We start from the raw sequence: 19,837 nt of genomic DNA on the forward strand, positions 1-19,837 counted from the left end.
CAATCATTGAAACATTCTTAGAGGACGTTATACAGTTGTTACACTATTTCTCGTCAAAGTAATTTTCAAAGTGATTGAAACATTCATGACTTTCGTCACTAGGTAAAGGTAAACTTGGTCGAAGTGAAAAGCTTACCAACATATATATAGAAAATACCAAATGTGTATGATCTAGTCTATATATATAGCATACGACTTTTTTCTCAAAGAGTAGGAGATAGAATAGATAGACTTTTGAGTGACAGATAAGTTTATGTATCCACATACCTTTTTGTCGAGAAGTTCCACCGGTTCCTTGAGTAGTTCTTCTACTTGTATGATGAATCTCCATGAAGTCCTTGAGATCAACTACACTTACTATCCTAGTCCGAGACTTAGCTATAAGAGACTAGAAATCAAGACTTATAGTTTTGATCACTAACATTGACAAACATGCTTGAGATAGAAACGCATGCGAGTTTGACCGAGCAATTTTCTAACACTATACACTAGGATGTCATAAAAAAACACAAGAATAAATTTTCTCAGATAAGGACCAAACACAGAGTTCATAAGTGCCTGAAAAGTTGCAGGATCATTGGTGAGGCCAAATGGCATGACTCATAATGACCATGGTGGGTTCTAAAGGAAGTCTTATGAATATCAGGTGAATGTACCCTGATTTGATGATAGCCATCTCTTAAATATAGCTTAATAAATATTGTTGATCCATGCAGTTCATCTAAAAGTTCGTCAATAACTGGAATAAGGAACTTATCTTTGATTGTGATGGCATTGAGCTTTTTGTAATCTACACAGAACCTCCAAGTGTTGTCCTTTTTCTTCAAAAGAAGTATAGTGATGCAGAAGGGCTATGGTTATCTTGAATGATGACATTTTTAAGTATCTCTTGAACCAATGATTCCACCACTGACTTGTTGATGTAATGGCACTTATAGGGTCTGAGATTGATGGGTTGTGAGTCAGGTTTGAGGGCGATTTGGTGGTCTAAAACTCTTTGTGGTGGTAGTTGTGTTGGCTCCTCAAAAACATCCCTGAAATCGTTAAGTAAGTCTTGTACTAGTGGTGGTATTTCAGCTGGTACAAGAGACACTGGTATAGAGAAAACTGTCCAACAATGCTGGACTGTTCTCTCTGATAAAAAATTTCATGGCATTGGTACTCAGCATCAGGAGTGTTGTCTTAGAAGAATTACCTTGTAGAGTGATCACATGGCCATTGTGTAAGAAGGAAATGGACAATTTACCTAAGTTAAAGGTGACATCACCTAATGTCCTCAACCATTCAGCTCCAAAAACTAAATCACGGCCACCAAGAGGAAGTAATCTCAAATCAGTAGCAAACTGATGGTTTTGCATAGTCCATTGTAGTTGTTGGCAGATCCCAATTCTTGTAGTTTTATCTCCATTAGCCACAATAACTAGCATGTGAGCAGTAGGGTGGACCTCACACCTCAATTGAGTTGCAAGAGCAGAGTCAATGAAGCTATGAGTACTGTATGTGTCAATCAGAACAGTGATAGCTTTCTTTGTAATGAATCCTGGGATTCTGATGGTGTCAGGATTTACATTACCAGTAAGGGCATGAAGAGAAATCTTCATATCTGAGTCAACTAAATGATCTTCAGGAGGCACTTGTGAAGGTTCTACCTCATCAGCTTCATTATCACCCACCATCATAAACAATTGTTGGGACTTACATCTATGACCTGGTTGGTATTTGTCATCACAATTGAAACAAAGTTCCTGCGCACTTCTTTCACTCATCTGCTCATAAGTTAATCTTTTGATGGGTGGTATATAAGGAGATTTATGTGGTGGAGTAGAAGATTGAGAAGTAGGTGTAGATGCAGAAGCACCCATGGTGGAGGAAACAGTAGGTGTTCTTTGTGGGACAAATTTATGGTAAGTGGATGTAGTGGTTGTTGGTTTAAGTGGGGTGGTTTTTGAGGTTAGGGATTGAGATGAGAGGGCTATATCTTGTAATCTAGCCATATAAAATGCCTGAGCAAGGGTTGTAGGTTTGTGCATCTGCATAGAGCTTTTCAAAACCTCCTTTAACACACTAATAAAGCTCAATACAAAGTATTCTTCAGTAATATTAAGGTTTTTACTCAACATTAATGCTTTTAATTGCTCAAACTGCTCAAAGTATTCTTCAACAGATGTAAGTTGAGACAACTTGTTAAAACAACCCACATAATTATCATTTACCAGGTCCTCAAATTACAAATAGCTTCTACAAAAAAAAGGACAAGAGATGAATGTTTTACCAGTAAGGAAATCGAGAAACCAAGAATCAGCTTTGCCTTCCAAGTATAAGGAAGCAATTTCTGTCTTCTGCTCACCAGGAGTTGAGTGGATCTGAAAAAACCTTTCACACTTACGGATCCAACTGCGAGGACTGTCACCAGTAAATCTAGGAAAATCGAGTTTTGGAGCTTTAGAGAAGGTACTGAAATTACTTTTTTGATGGGTGTGGTTGGAATTTTCAACAGAAGGAGATTCAGGTGAATCTGGTTGTGGTCTAGAAAGAACCTGAATAAGTGTGTCAAACTTAACTTGATTTTCCTCAGTTTAACCAAAGAAGCAAGCAAGGTATCTTGTCGTTGAGCAGCTGTCGTACGTTCAGCTGCATCACGAGTGTGTAGATCTGTAAGATTCTTGATGAGATGAGATAGTTCACGGGTTGCAGAATCCACATCTTTAATGGTTGGACTGGTCATGGTTGAGATGTAGTGGAAGAGGGAGAAAGGATCGATTGGGTAATACCAAATGTGATGATCTCACATACAGATAGGATAATAATGGAGATATAACAATTAAGGAAGTAACCTCAGTACCACTGTACTGCCTCTTTCTTTTCTATTTTCATGATAAGCTCTAAATGGAAGGTACATCGTAATAAAGGAAGAAGAAGACCTAACGCTGAACCCTAATCAACACTGACCTTAGACGTGGTCGAGATGTCAACGTCCACTTTTAACAGACTGACAGTAACTTAAGACAGAGCTAACTGCTAAGACACGATTAATTAAATTAACTGAAATGAAGATACAGGGCATCACAGAAGCGAGAGATAACCACAGGACCATGACACGCAGTCCATTTTTAGTATTTTATCTTTGTTAATTAATAACTTCAAGCCCAATTATTCGCTAATACCTTAAGTCACCTGGTGGATAATAGCAAATCCGTGAGATACAGAGTTCCAGATACAAGAAACATTCTTGGCTTAGATATCTGTTGCAACTCGTACCTTCCGAGCAGTGATATAAAAAGCATTATGTGGATTGTGTGACAAGGTTCCATAACTTTTAGATTTTCTGAAGAAAATTGTATAATTATGAGCTTACTTTTTTTTTTGACTTCATGTTGACCGTTTTCTACAACTAAAACTCAAGCGGTGATGTACAACGTTGTTGGCAGTTCAGGCTCCTGGTAATAGGACTCGTATTCTATCCCATTAGAATTGACTGCAATTTTAGGATTCCTATATCCATGACTATTGCAAAGTACCTTATTAACTACTAATGCATCGATCTCCTGCCTTATAAATCCTAATAGCAATTAAAACCAATAAAAAGTCACAGCATTGACAAGTTAGACGGACAGCTTAAAACTTTCATTACAAATCCGGTTTTGTAAACGAAGAATCTAAAGCTGTGAATGCATTGTTTTCAGTAGTTCTTTTGTTTCTGGGCAACCAAACCATGGACCGTTATTACAAGATGGTGATGAGGCACTCGAGAGACTACTCAAGATCCGGAACAAGCCACCTGTCGAATCCATTCAGACTAAAGCTGGCGACGTTTTCGATTGTGTAGACATCAATCTATAAACAACCAGCAGTTGATCATCTGCTACTTAAAAATCATGAGCTTCTTGCAATGCTATAATCTTCATTTTGACAGTTATTTCTGGAGTCCTTGGGATAATGTCATTTGAAGGACCTGGTGGTGATCTTCTGTAGACTGTAGTTATGCTTAGTCTTGATCTGCAGGTTACATACAGTAGTTATAGCTCTATTGAAATTCTAGATACATTTTTTATATATTGTATGATTAATGACAGCTAACTCAAATTTTCTGATTTTATTCTTTGATAGCGACCACTCTGCACCAGAATATGGAGTTAAACTCTTCAAATTGAGTTTGTAGCAGTTGCTTTTTCTCAACCTGCAAAAGAAAATCAGGTCTACAGCTAAAGTGTTTGAACAAAGAAATTTACCCAAAGATGAAAAGGCTTGGCCGTGCTAGTTCACATTATAGATTCATATCAATGTTCCAGAAAATAAATAAGCATTAAATATCAAGACAGCATGTTCCTCAACATATCACTGCAACCCAAAAAGCATAAATTCTAATGTGCACTCTTCTTTAATACATCCAAATCTGAAGACTAGACATGACATATGGAACAATCTAATAAATGAATTACACAATCAAACACAAGCGAGCGTTTGAACGTATTGATAACCAACATAATCTCGATCACCGGGTGCAAGTTGCTGAATTTCCTTAAAGCTCATGTCTTGTAGATCATAAGATATAACTTTATCTCCTACCTGCATTACCATGTTCGATGACTCTCCTTCTATTTCCTTGACAAGCAAAATATCAGATTCAGACCCTGGATATGCTATTATAATTTCTTGGAGACTAACAATATACCTTTGGATCCACCCAGTTTAGTCAGTCTTCATTTCCAAAATTTCAAAACTGGTGGGCAATGATACCCGACTAATTATAAGATATAGGTGACTCTTAAACTCCCCAAAGTAGTTAACCTCCATCTGAAGCTCTTCATCACAGAGTGGCGTATCCATTTCCAGTTTTAATTCTCGATCAACATTGAAATAAAATAAACGACCAGTGTCAATTATCCAATGCAATGATCCATTCCAAAACACACTGCTAGCAAAGTGATAATTACGAGGTTTGGAGGAAACCTCTCCAGATAGCTTCCAAGAAGTTGTTTCAGATGAGTAAATCTCAATTTGATAATCCAAATTCCTACTTTTAGGTCGTGTAACAAAGAATTTACTATAGGCCTTAAAACATATTGAAACCAACCATATGCAAACAACTTTATAATGAGGTGATTTGAGTGGATCGTAAGCCAAACTGATACTAGAAAGTGTTCTATGACCCTTCATCTGTTTATGAGATACACTAACAATCGGGCGATACTGTCTCGTAGATGGATTGCAGATGAAATATGTCCGGTATACGAATACGTCAGCACCGTAACAACTCTTACATAACATGAGACCATTGCAAGATTGCTTAATCATAAAATTACCTGAAAGATCATCAATAAAACCTAGGGTTTTGAAGGGGGCAGGCGATGATGATCCATCAAGGGGAACATAATCGAGTTCTGGAGTAACCAAATTTGGCGATTGAATAGATTCTGTTTGTGTGTACAGGCCTTGAATTGAAAGTGAATTATGGAGATTGTATTTGTTTCTGAAAAATGGATCAGAAATGAGGAAAAACCATCGTTTGGATACGGATTTAAACACTAGAAGAGATTTTACTGGTAAACATAATAGAATCCGAGTTAACATATCAACATTGCTAACTATGACAGATGCTGATGATGAAGATGATGAAATCTTGCAATTAGAAAGAGACGTCATCTTGAAAATTATAACTATTTCAGTTTCAGTAACGGGTTACCTGACATTAAAGCTTACAAGTAGAGTGCACATGCGATGCACGTCGACGGCACTGGGTATTACAAATCGCATAGATATGCTATACTAACCAAATAGCTTTGTAGCATCCGGTCTCGATATCAACAACTGCAACTTATAATCACTACCTTTTACTGCCACTTTGAGATTGCAACTCAACAATGTTGTGTACCTAAGATTAAACTCGATGTGATGATAATCAACCTCGGTTGTCAGGACCAGTACTTCGATAGAAATAAGAATATTGTTGAACCTGCATATGAAGAGAGTTGAATTAGTCATATTATAAAGGAAAATACAAAGATATTGCCATGAAACATTCACTCAAGTACCAAAAAAATCAAAAGATGGAATCAGGTGAAGACTTGGCACGCACTAAACTGAACTCTTAAACCTTAAAATTAGATTATAACATCATTCTGAATGTAAAGTACTCTACGGACCATTCTCAATGTAAAGTACTCTATGGACCGACTTAACCGAAGCTTAGCATGTTGGTCACATACATGGGAAGGTGACAGTGCAACGAAATATACATAAATCATATCACTTTAATTTCATGTTAACACTCAATTAAATGTCAAACGGAATTGCTATGTCATCATTATCAATTTCTTATTGAGGTTGGCTGAATTTTAATTTTTAATACACGACTTTTGCGTGTACTAACAATGAATGAAAATAAAATACATTCCAACTCCCAGAGAAGATTGACTTTGAAATTTGAATATCCATCTACTGGAGACAGGGATGTTACTCAAATGTTATCGGAGGAGACAGAGACAATGGTACTCACACTTTAAATCAAGAGTAGACATAAAGAATCATGACTATCCTCTATCCAATCAAAGACTATATGCAGCAGCAGCAGGAGGCAGAGTACGAACCTTAATCAAAAATAAGAATAGGTATTAAGTATTGAGTTCAGGAGAGATGCACAAGATGTACTCAAACAATATTTGGAACTCAATCTAGAATGTCATATGACTGCGAGTCTGTAACTTAAGCACTGAGTTCATAAGCAAATATCTGTACAACTAAAAAAAAATACTAAGAACCTAAATACAGCTTTTGCAGACATAAAGTTTGGTAGTGGCACTCATCCTCTCAGACAAAGGTACCGAAATCCTCCCTGCCAACAGAAACATTATTTGTTCTAATTCCTAATAGCATGTGGCATGGAGCCTAGCTATAATAGAGCCGTGTTGTGAAGACGGAAATGTAGTATTATCAAAAGATGGAAAATTGACTTAATCACAGATAAAGCAGTATGCATAAATCATGTTGGTCAATACAGAGAATCAAATGTTTTCTAACTTATATATCTACATCAGTACAATCATGCAAAACAGAGTGCCATACTAACATCTAGGGTGAGTTGGGTCATATGATGCATATTGCATACCAAACTACACATGTCAACCCAAATTAGAAACCATCTCCCCCCCTTTAGTGTCCAAACACAAATTTACCTATTTCTTTTTCCCTAATCGAGAAAAACCCCTAATTTCCAACAATCGAATTAACAAAGATTTCAAACAATCGAATTCAGAAAGATAGCAACGACGTTATTTTTTGTTGTCCTGGTTTGGTTCAGGGGAAACCCTATTTCAAGTAAAAATCAAATAATTAAGAGTTTGGAATTACATACCTAATGAAGAAGATGAAATTCAACCAAATCGAAACTAATTAGATAATCTCTGAACCACCATTCTGCAATTAAAAATAGATTGACTGAAAGCCTCTGATTCAATTTTTGAAAGTAATCTCCAATCTCAGTTCTAGGGCTTTCATGGAAGATGTGAGGGATAAGAAGAAGTTAAGCTTTTTGTTGAGAGACGGAGAGATAAAATATCGATGCCGAATGCGAAACATGATATATCAAGTGGAGGGAGAAGAAGAAGTTGATGTTATAATTCGTTAGTGGAGGAGTGATGGGTTTCTGCTGCGACTTTGAAAATTTACTATGCAGGTGATTGCAGTCATGAAACAAACGGGAGCAGCGTCTACCCACTATGGGGTAACCTTAATATTATCTAGACATTAGGATATCTAGATAATCTATGGGCCCAAAGTACAGGCCCAGTCCTTGTTCAATTCCCCCCTCTAGTTTGGTTATTAAATTACAAGTTTTCACGATCTGTCCGAGGTATTATCGCTTCTCCTACCCCGACTCGGCAATCTATTTTTCATTTTGTCAATCAAACTCTTAATGCTGGGTTTGTTAGCGAAAAGTGAAGAGTCTAGTGTTTGCTTAAGTACGAAAAAGGACTTCAGATTTGCTCAAATTGATAAACTGATTTGATACAATATCAAAGTCAGTAAAAAGTTGACTAAGTTAGGACTGATAACATCACAGAATATAACAAAATTGGGGGATCATTTTCTTACGTGCACCAAAATTGAGCACTCGTTACTTTAGCAGCGAGATCATTTGCAAGAAAAATGTTCCAAAAAAATCGAAATTAAATTGAAGGCATTGTGAAAATGCGAACAACACGTGTGGGCCCGGAGGTTACACGTACATATGATGCGACTTCTGCAGTTGTGTGGGTGTTTGTAGCTTCGGAACCTAGTAACTCCGGCTACCGTACGTGGGTGACCCATATGTTTTCTGGATGCCCAAAAAGGATCAAAGGTTTTTTTTTAATAGGAAAGATATATTCATTGAATAAACTTACATAAGCGTTTTATCCTGCTGAATCAAGGTTTGAATCCAAGCAGGAAAATCATTGTAATACTGAAAACAAATAATTTGAGATCTTGCAAATTTAGCTAAGTTGTCTGCTATATGATTTGCATCTCTGTGCACATAGGTGCATGACCAAAAAGAGAAAGACCTAAGGATGTCTAGTGCATCTTTTATTAAGTTATGAGTAGTCCACTTCACAGCTGTGAGAGATCCATTCACAACATTTATGACATTTAAACAGTCTCCCTCCAGTTGCAACTTTGTCAATCCCTTTTGTTTTTCCCATAGAAATGCTTCCAAAAGTGCTTGCGCCTCTGCTTATTCTGGATCTATTGCGTGAGCTGCACCTCCTCGCAGTCCATCACAGTCACCTACAGAGTTTCTAGATATTAGAGCCCAGCCAGAGAAAGCATTATTATCTACAAAAGAAGCATCAAAATTTAATTTAATGAAGTCATTATCTGGAGGAGTCCAGTAATGATGTGGTTGAGTTATAACATGAACTGCACTTGGTTGTGCCAACTGAGCACTTCTCCAATCATTCATCTGCACCATAGTTGTGCTTGCAATATTGTCAGCATTTGGTTGAACATTATCAAAGGATTTAGCACAGCGTGATTTCCAGATTGGCCACATACAGAAAGCTGCAGTCTCATACTGTTTGAAATCCAAAGTAGTTAAGTTATTACCTGTAGGGAAAAAGTGACTTACCCACTGATGCAGATCAGAATTACTAATTGTATTAAATAATCTGTCATCAATCTTAATCCAAATACTCCTGGAAACATTACAAGAAATAAAAAGATGTTGAGGACATTCCACATTCTGATCACAGAGATGGCAAGCAGATTCCTTGTGGTTAGTAATTCTAGCAAGCTTAACCCTATTTGGCAGACAACCATGCAAAAACTTCCACATAAAATGTTGAATTCTGGGAGGTAGCTTATGTTTCCAGAAAGCTTTCCAATTAATATGCATGTTGTTTTTACTAGGTCTGGATAAGAGATTGTCATTCAGTATCACTTTATAGGCAGACTTAACTGTGAAATGGCCATTACTACTTGGTTCGCATCTTAGCTTGTCTTCACCATTGAAAGGTATTCTAATCTTTAGGATTTCCTTCACAGTATTGTTATCAAAAAGAGCAGAGATAGTATCTACTTTCCAACATTTCAAATCTTGATCAATTAGTTGGCTCACATATTTCATGTTAGAAGAGTAGAATTGAGATGAAGGGGGTCTGTGCATATTAGGAGTCCAATTTTGTTTCCATATATGCACAGACCTACCATTACCAATTTCCCACACATGAAACTTTTTAACAATTTCCAAACCTTTTCAAATGTCATTCCAGATCCATGAACCCTGTTTTGAAACACTGTCACACAAAGGGTTAGAATCCATAAATTATTTACCTCTTAGAATAGCAGTCCATTTATCATCAGAGTTTTCAATCAATCTCCAAGCTAGTTTAGTAAGGATAGCAAGATTTAAAACATTAGTTTTTCTTATATTTAAACCTCCTAACTCTTTAGGGAGAGCAATGTCCTTCCAACCTTTAGTATAACAACCTTTTTCCTCATTTTTTGTACCCCACCAAAATCTCATTTGCATGCTATCCAATTTATCAGTAATCTCCTTAGGCATGGGAAAAACAGCTAGGTGGTGACTAGCTAAACTACATAGAACTGATTGGTTCATAACAGTTCTCCCAAGAGGAGCTAAATAAATTGGTTTCCAATGAGCAAGTCTACCTTTTGTATTATGAACCAGATGACTAAAGGATTGGGATTTTCTCTTCTGTAAGAGAAGAGGAACACCTAAATATTTCTCATTTAGTGACATTCTTCTAATTCTCAAGATATTGGCAATGTCATTCTTAACAGAATTGGGGACTTTATTACTAAAAGCTAGAGAAGATTTTTCAAAATTGATAGCCTGACCAGAGAATTTACTAAACTGCTCAATGAGGGTAGCTTGGTTTCTGGCATCTCTAGTTCTAGCTTTAATGAAAATCAGGCAGTCATCAACAAAGAAAAGATGAGAAATAGAGGGACAATGTTTGTTTGCTTTGAAACCATGAATGAGATTATCATTTTCAGCTTGGATCAGACCTCTGGATAAAGCTTCCATACAAAGAATGAAGATATATGGAGACAAGGGATCACCTTGTCTCAAACCTCTTTGAGGATAATAAACTTTACCTGGAGCACCATTGAGATGAATGGAAGTAGACACTGTAGAAATGCATTGATTAATCATACTACACCACTCCTGAGAAAACCCAAGTTTTTTGAGACTATCAAGAAGGAAACACCGTTCTATTCTGTCAAAATCCTTAGACATATCAAGCTTAATTGCTGCACAACCATCTTTGGCCTTAGTTTGTTTCATAGAATGAATCAATTCATGTGCAATAATAATATTATCATGTATTAGCCTACCAGAAATGAAAGCAGTCTGAGCTGGAGATATGATTTTTTGTAAAACTTTCTTTAACCTAGAGGCTAACAACTTAGATATAATTTTTTAGGACACAATACATAGGCTTATGGGTCTAAAATCAGCAGCATTTTTGGGACAATTATTCTTAGGAATAAGAGTAGTGAAGTTGTGATTCAGTTGTTTCAGGATATAGTGAGAATGAAAGAAAAATTGCACCATTTTTACAACTTCAGGTCCAACAGTGTCCCACATTAGTTGATAAAAACCTGGTGGGAAACCATCTAGACCTGGAGTTGTCCAATGCTTCATATCAAAAATAACTTTTTTGATTTCATCACAAGAAGGCATAGCAATTAACATGGAGTTATCATGATCATTAATACAAGCTTCTATATTGCTAAGAAAAGCATCAGAATTAGGAGGATGAGTAGTTCTATTCATATTGCTAAAGTGTCTCAAGAGCTCATTTTCTGTATCTTGTCTTTCATCTAACCAAATTCCCATATTATTTTGAAGAGACTCTATCTGAGTTTTCTGTCTTCTAAAGTTTGCTTTTTGATGAAAATAGGTAATGTTCCTATCATCTAGGAGCATAGCATCATCCTTACCTCTTTGCCTCCAAAAATATTCCTCAGCATCATACCAGTACTTTAGTTTCTTTGTTAGCTCCATAACCCTGCTATCATTTGGGTTTCTAACAGTTCTAGTAATATTAGAAAGTTGAAATTCCAAATTAGAAATCTGAGAATTAATATTACCAAAGTGATGATAATTCTAGTTTTTCAGACAATATTTGGTATTGTAAAGACAATTGGCATGGATAAAACCAGCAGAAGCATTAGTATTAGCTTTCCAACCATCTTTGATAAGATCAAAGAAACTGGCGGAGGGACATCGATGTTCGCAGCAGCAACTCGTTGATGTTCTCGAAGGACAGCAGCCTTGCATGCCTTTGTCATCGTAACCTTATAATGCGCATGAAGATTGGCCAGGCTCTCATCTCTCTACGCCTATCCGATCTCTCCTCCTCCAATTGCTTCTCCACCTCAGCCTTTTGTTTGCAAACCTATGCAACACAAAAGCAAAGACGATTAGCCCACAAAGCATATTTAGCATAACACAATGCACAACTTAACATGCAAATAACCTTCGTTTTCATGCAAAACGGTGGCTAAGTTCTGTTCTAAACGGGTCTTCTCAGTATCTATAGAAATAAGCCTTGCTTCTGAAGGAGTCACAGCCGCTTCGCTTTAAGGACAAGATAACATATTCCTATCGCGCTCCTTCCCCAAAGCGATATAATCTCGCTTGAGACGTCTCAATGTCTCATTGTCTTCTTCCGCCTGTAATGTGATAGGCCTATGATCGTACTGCCAGTTAATAAGCTCATCCTCCTGAGCTTGAAGTATGTTGTTATCATCTGAACGCTTCACGGCTATCTTGTTGGCCTTGTCCAGCAAATGGCGTAGCTCCACAATATGGTTCCAATGAACATCAACATCTTTTTGCAACAACACCTTTTCTTGCTCTAAGGAGTCAATCTTACACTTATGTGAACTCACATCAAGTCTAAGCTCACTACGCTCTCTACCATTACGACGAGCATCTTCTAACTGCTCCTCCAATATCTTGACCATCACTACCAATACAAGGACTCATTTAGAAGTCTAAACCCTACCATGGAGATGCAATATTAAGTAGAAAAGAGGTAGATAAATACCTTCCAAATCCTTCTTATCTTGGCGAAACGCCAATGCTTCATCCCTAGCCACTTGCAGTTCAATACGAAGAAATTGAGACTCCTGTTCAGCATCTTTGGCTCTCCTTCCAGCGGCCCGAGCTTTGGCAAGCATGCCAATTCTAAGAATTTTACTCTAAACAGAACACCCAACACTACTAGTCAAGACTGGGGCAAAACGAAAAAATAATAAAAGTACGCCAAGGAGCAGAAGCTTTTAATCACATACCGATAATACAAGATGCTGCTGTGAAGCCCTATCCAAGGAATTCAGGATGCGATCCTGCTGCTCTTCGCTCAGTAGAGCATACTTCTCCGATCATATCATAGCCATGGACTCGGAGCCGCCACTAAACAGACGCACAGAAAGAATGTTGGACGGACCCGCAGAGGTAGAAGGAAACCCAGTAGCAAAGTTACTTGGTACGTTCGGAGCACCAAAATTTCTCAGAACCAAACTTTGACCACCCCCTGCTCCCTCGCCACCAACAACAGCACTCGCCCGGGGAAGACTCATCTCCGATCCAAAAGCAGCGCCAGGATCGATCGGATCAGCCAACAGAGCTTGGTCAAGATCATCTAAGAACGAATCATTAACATCTAACACTTCATACTCACCAAACAAGGCATCAATATCCACTTTCATTGCATTCTCAAGTGCACTAGCATTTGATGTCCGACACCATCAGTCAACCTCCTCCTCTGCCAAAAACACAACAAACCTCGTCCGCTAAGGCAAAAAACAGGGGCAAGGTATATATATATATATACGTCAAAATACAAGACAAGTATTTTTTACCTTAGCATCCTCGCCAGCCCGAGCATACTGAGACAACCGCCTACGAGGGACGTTCCATTTGATCTCCCAGGGCCTATAAGCAGGAAGATGAGCATGCATCTTAGGAATGCAAGGAAGAACGTTACCAAGCTCATCCCAACCATAAATATAAGGACCCTTAACTCGGATAGGAGCAAGAGGCCACTTAGGGTCGTGGGTCTTACGAAGCGTGCGGTTAGTAGCAAACTTTGGATCCAAATCGGACAAGTACGTATCTCGAGCGCTCTTCGGACTGATGACACCAATAGTTCTCCACAAAGGTTTCAGGAGTGTATAAACCCTTTTGGCTAGGATCGACCCTATTCAACTCGTGTCGAGTAACTTTTCCTTGGCTTCGGCGATTACACTCTCGGGCGATCCTGTAGAAGTTACCATTGGGCTGAATGATGGCTCGCTGAGGATCAAGCAGGCATAATACCTCGTACTGGAAAGTATTCAATGGATAGTATATGGGAAGACGAAGATCGGCGTCAAGTTGGCCCACTGAGACAATGATCTCATTGAGCCCACTGGGGTTCGCCGCCAAAAGATCCTTTGAAAGAACGCCATGTTGCTTCTCTTTAGTAGCATAGGAAATATCGAATCGTTGAAGATGGTTTCTAGCCCTCGCCGGTTCAAGAAACTCATCATCAGACTGGCCGGCGAAACGCTTAGAACTAGGAGTTCTCATCGGAGCTTTTCCAGGACTGAGGAAAACAAACAAAACCATAAGGAAATAAGTTTAAACGTCTAACAAAGCAAATAAAAACCGAAACTAACAGACGTATACCAGAAAGAACTGCCGGAGAAAATGGCGGAAAAGCCTCACAGCCGGAGCAAAAGCAGGAGTTATTAGTCAAAAATGACAAAGATAACTTTAAATACCAAAAAGGGAAATAAAACAATGATAAGAATCATTGATAATAACAAAATCGCATGATTACAGAAGAATCAATGGCAACCATCGGAGAAAGCAAAAAGAAAAATAAAAGCAGAGGGACCATACCGTCTTGAAGTTCGAGATGGAGAGTTCCTTCCAGACATCGTGAGTCTCTTTATGGGAGACAAGAAGTTAAGGAGAAACAACAACAAACAAAGGAGAGAAAGAATGAAAAAATTCTGAACTCTGAAAAGAGATATTAAAGGCGAAATTCTCTCCTTCCAATAGATTTTATAAGAAACCAAAGGACCACCAACCGGCGCATCAAGTCCAATGGGTAAAAGCGCATTAAAGATGCAGACGTGGCGTAAGCCACGGACATGGCGGAAAAGGTGCGACGGTTACCAAGTTTTCTTCCCATCATTCCCTCGGCAAGTTGCAAAGAAAAGGAGAAAAATGTGTGGGTAAAATACCCGATGGCCACGTGTCAGCATCTTAAGGGATGAACATCTGATGAGATGTTAAGGTAAGAGCACAGAATCATCCTCCAAAAGGTAGTTTTGTCTCAGTCGAGGAAACTGCACCAGCGCCACATGAATGACGCGTGTAGATAAAGGTCTAAGCTGCTCAGACGGTCAAGTCTAAAAAGCAAGACCGCATTTAATGAAGGATAAGAACAAGACGTGGGTAGTTCCGCATCGTGATGAGAGACTCGACGATCCATGCTACGACCCAGAGCACCAGGTTCTCCACGGAAGGCCGGCATGATCCAGGGGAAGGCTAGACAACTCGGAGGGAGAATCCAGTGAGCCATCGTAAGAAGTAGTATGGATGTCAGCCCTAGGAAACCAGAGCGAGGGAAGACAGCCCACCGAGTTCGGACGACCACACCACCACGAGTTTAGTTAGCCTATAAATACTAGTCAATGTACCAGGATATGGACAACTTATGTAACATTTTAGATGGTCTTTCTACAGAGAATTCCTGAGAGAGATTTAGCCAGAGAGATAGTGAGTAATCTAAGAGATCTGTAACACTTTGAAGGGTAAGACCTTATAATCAATAAGAAAACATCTTCTTCTCCGTGGACGTAGGTCTTCATGGCCGAACCACGTTATATGCTTGTGTTCATCTTTACTTTTCGTGTTATTTACATCTTGTTCATCTTTGATCTTGTATGTTTAAGTAGATTTTAGTCTTTAATTTCACTTGGGTGTAGTAGTCAAAAAATACGCAACTACAATGTTGATGCTAGGTACAATAACAGTTCTTCTCCCTGCTTCGCTTTTTTGCATAATGGATAAGTTTACCAAGTAATCTTTTATGCTCTGCAATGCTTTGTCGCACTCCATTTTCCATTCAAATTTGGTTCCCTTCTTTACTATATTGAAAAATTGTTTATATTTGTCCGAAGATCTTGCAATAAATCCTCCCAATTATGCTACCAATCCATTTAACTTTTGAACATCTTTGACTGTCGCAGGTGGTGGCATATCTCTAATCGCTTGTACCTTTTCTGGATCAACTTGTATTCCCTCCTTGGATATAATATAGCCTAAAAATTTTCCTGATGATACACCAATTATACATTTTTATGGATTTACTTTAATATTGAATGTTCGCATCTGTTCAAATGTTGCTCACAAATCATCAACATGATCTTTCGCCTCTTTGTTTTTAATTATCATATCATCTACATAGACTTCCAATGTTTTATGTATCCATTTTTCGAATAGTTTCTGCACCATTGTTTGATAAGTCGCACCAACACTTCAATCCGAACGTCATTTTCGTGTAACAATATAAACCTTCATGTGCGAAGAAAGCGGTGTGTTCTTGATCTTCTTATGCCAAAGGAATTTGATTATAGACTTTGTACCCATCTAACATTGTGACTCTATCATTCCCCGATGCCGATTCCACCATTTGAGGTATGTCGGGTAAATGGAAGCTATCTTTAGGGCACGCTTTGTTTAGATCTGTAAAATCTATTCAAATCCTAGTTTCGTTGTTCTTTTTAGGTACCACCACCATATTTGCTATCCATTCTGGATATTTTTCCTCCCTTATAATCCCTGCATCTAACATCTTTTGTAGTTTTGCTTCTATTTTAGGATGATAATCAGTTGCAATTTTCCTTATCCTTTTTTTGAACGACTTTACATTCTTTTTAATGTCTAATTTATGACATGCGACAGACGAATCTATTCCTGTCATTTCTTCCATACTCCATGCGAAAATATCATTATATTCTTGCAGAATGCTTATTATTTTTTACTCTTCTACTTTATCCATTTTAGTTCCAATTCTTAATATTTTTGGTTCTTCTTCAGTTCCTATATTTATTTCTTTTGTTGGTTCCGCTACAGTAAAATTTGCTTTTGGTTCCCCCATAGGTGTTGGTTCCTTAATTTCTTTAATTCGTCCACCTTCCTCCACTGGTTCTTCGCATGGTATTCCTTTTCCTTCTTTCTCTCTTATCATGTATATTCGAAACTCCACTTCTTTCCTTTGTTCTTTTGCTTTTCTCCATCGATCCTTTCGTTTCTTTGCTCGTCCTTCATAATTTCACACATCTATTTGATTACAAGTATTCGCAGCCTTAACGTCTCCTCTGATTTCACCTATACCGCTTGGAATTGGAAATCTGATACATTGATGTAATGTTGACGCTACGACCTTTAATCCATGTACTCATGGTCGTCCCAACATCACGTTGTATGGTGACTCAATGTCAATGACACATAGTGTTATCTTTGTTTGAACCTCTCCTAGTAATATTCTCATCACGATTTCTCCCTTTGGCTTTGTGACTGCGCTATTGAATCCATGGACATTATAGGGTGTAGGTGTCTTTTCTGCATCTTCATATCCCATTGCTTTGAATGTGCGATAAAATAATACATCAACTTCACTTCCTGTATCTATCAATGTCTTATCAATCGCCCATCCTTAAAATCCCCTGTGTTTTGCAATAATTTTTTCTCGCTCGACTGTGACCGTAATTACTAATGGATCTGCTCGCTGTAGGTTTTCTTCTGGAATTTCATCTGCCGCAAAGGAAATCTTCACCTTTTCCCAATCTTGTAATGGTCATTCTTTCTTTACCGTCTCTATCTTCTCGCCTTCGTAATTTCTTTTATGAATTCTCCCGGTTACTGTCGCTTGAAAATCTGCCTCAGAAATTGATACTTTAGTTATGTTATTACACTGTATATCTCTGCCTCTTCCTTGAATTGGTATGACTCTTGCTGTCTTCATGGATCCCTTATGATTCTTCCTTAATTTCCCTAAGAATTTCAGATCTATTAACAGGAATTATCATCCAGAGCTGAATTTTAGCGCCAAAAATGTAGTAGTAGGTTTTCTTACAACTACACTCCACTTAAACTAATCCAATTACTAAGTGATCATTATGAATTCTTATTTGATTAATTGAATATTGGGAATGTATGTAAGATAGATTCAAGTATTATAACAATTTTACTTGAAACCTAGATTCACTTTCTCTCTCTCTCCCTATTTTTTGACCAAGACTTACCTTAAAATCCTCTCAGAAACAATGACCTCTCTCCTTTATATAGGATTTTACATAGTGGATGACAGCTAAGAAACTCATTATTTTCGGGATCACTATGCGACTCATTCGCGCATATACAATCGCTCATCTTCGCATAGCATACTTCTTCGCATAATTCTTCACACTTTACTCGTGACTTTGCTGACATCATCTGGTGCGTCATCTCAACTCTGCTGTGTGCGATGCTCTTTGCTTGGTTACTAACGTGTGCGATATTTAAATCCTACACTAGTAATGCCTAACCGATGAATAAAGTGTTCCCAAATCTGCCAAACGAAAGGACAATGAAGAAAAAGATATTCCACTGACTCCTCATTGCTATTGCAAAAAGCACACATATTCACCACTGTCATTCCTCTGGTACCCATAGAAGTTCATGGACTAAATAACCTCGAATAACCGGTTTGCAATGTAACGGTTAGACGAGGCTTATTAAGAATCTTAAATAAGCTTGCCATTTTATGTGGGACTAATCTAAACATTGCCCCCTTATGTGTAGTCTTTTTGGATCCTATACGTGGATTTTTAATCAATTGATACGAATTGATAGCGTGACCAAATAGCTCATCGCAAAATGTCTTCCCTGATACCGTATTGAAATTCACGGATCTACACACTTGGAAAATTGTCATGCAAAGTTACCAACGGATATACACCAAGTTGTCCATTCAGTGTAGAACTAATCTCAACATTGTCTAACCAATTTAACCTTTTCTTTTGCTTTTTTTTGTTTTTTTGATGGGAAGCGAGAATATATTAGATCAAAAAGGATGTACAGATAAACTACAGTATGTATTAAAGAAAAAACAGAAAATAAACAATACAATTAATAAAATACAGATGGCCAGTTGAGGATGGTTTGTGAAAGAATTGAATGTATTTTGTTTCCAGCTGCAGCCGCCCAAGAAAGAACAAGAAACTTAGCACTATCGCACTCGGGTACTTTAACCTTGTCTCCAATCAGGTACTTTAATTTCCGTATTAAACGTAACATGTTTGACACCTGTTTCTTACGTTTTTACAAATTAAACGTAGCATGTTTTAAATTTTAAAACCCTCTTATCATGTAAGCAACATTTGGAGTTCACTCTCTTCGGAACAAACTCACCATAGTTGATATCTCTGGTCTTAGCACCTATTTTTACAATTCTTCAAGGGATGGAGGTGTTTTTCATTCGTATAATCATAAAATTGGTTTAAAAGATCAAAATCAACAATTTCTGAGTGAAATGGACAGTTAGATTTTGATACTGTTTAAATGGACAAAAATATAAAAATAGGCAGGATATAACCAGTTTCATCTGCCCATTTTCAAATATTTTTTCTTATTTTTAATTTACACAGGATGTATCCAGTTTCATCCTTGCTATTTTTTAAATTTATGCGAGGATGAAACCAATTTCATCCTTACTATTTTTTTTTTTGACCATTTCACCCAAATTATTTTTTACTCGTCCATTTGAACCGTGATTTAAAAATATTTGGACAAATGACCCATTTTCCGTTCTATAACGAGCAAAACTTGTCGACGGTTTCCTTCCACAATAATATTATTCACACCCAGATGCTGAGCATGGGCAAAAACTAAGAGGAAGCTACTCACTTCAGCAACAATAGGAATTATTACTCTATCATCAAGCGGAATCAAGCTGAGCCAGAGAATGAAAATTCTCCTTATTTTAATTCACGGTTTTCACAGCACACATGACATGACACACCTAGAGATTTTGAGAGAGAAAGAGTCAGCTATTACTAAAACCGTACTTCACAATTAATACTCTGTTGCTCTCAAGTATATTTTAATCGTGTCGTAGAAAATAAATAAATAATCTAAGTGCATTCGGTTTGACACAAATAGTGATTCCATCCCCAAGCCTATAAAGTCTTCTCAAAAGTTGCGCGTTTCAAAACAAAAGACACTCCGAAGTTCAAACTTCAAACAGATTAGAACTTGCGCACTTTCTTGCGGATATATATACACTTG

At 37.7% G+C, this 19,837-nt stretch overlaps 1 protein-coding gene across 4 annotated transcripts; it reads right to left on the reverse strand.

Moving 5' to 3' along the window:
• Positions 1-3,686: 3,686 nt before the first annotated feature.
• Positions 3,687-7,689, reverse strand: LOC113307948 (F-box protein At5g07610-like). Of its 4 annotated transcripts, none has more exons than XR_003339388.1 (3): positions 7,352-7,689; positions 5,684-5,953; positions 3,687-4,177 (listed from the first exon to the last, which is right to left on the reverse strand). XR_003339388.1 is itself a non-coding variant. In XM_026556423.1 (3 exons), exons 2-3 carry the CDS (start codon positions 5,752-5,754, stop codon positions 4,690-4,692), a joined length of 852 nt encoding a protein of 283 aa, XP_026412208.1. In that variant the 5' UTR covers positions 5,755-5,953; positions 7,352-7,689; the 3' UTR covers positions 4,272-4,689. The 4 variants fall into 4 exon arrangements, 3 of the variants coding, with proteins under 3 accessions (XP_026412208.1, XP_026412207.1, XP_026412206.1); XM_026556423.1 differs by lacking the exon at positions 3,687-4,177 and adding an exon at positions 4,272-5,470; XM_026556422.1 differs by lacking the exon at positions 3,687-4,177 and adding an exon at positions 6,497-6,587 and having other exon boundaries at positions 4,272-5,953.
• Between the last annotated feature and the right edge of the window lie 12,148 nt (positions 7,690-19,837).

The sequence above is a fragment of the Papaver somniferum genome, chromosome 9 (assembly GCF_003573695.1).
Source record: "Papaver somniferum cultivar HN1 chromosome 9, ASM357369v1, whole genome shotgun sequence".
Taxonomy (NCBI): Eukaryota; Viridiplantae; Streptophyta; class Magnoliopsida; order Ranunculales; family Papaveraceae; genus Papaver; species Papaver somniferum.

Coding starts and splice junctions, on each gene's coding strand:
- LOC113307948 (XM_026556421.1), bottom strand. CDS start 5,643: ATGACGTCTCTTTCTAATTGCAAGATTTCATCATCTTCATCATCAGCA.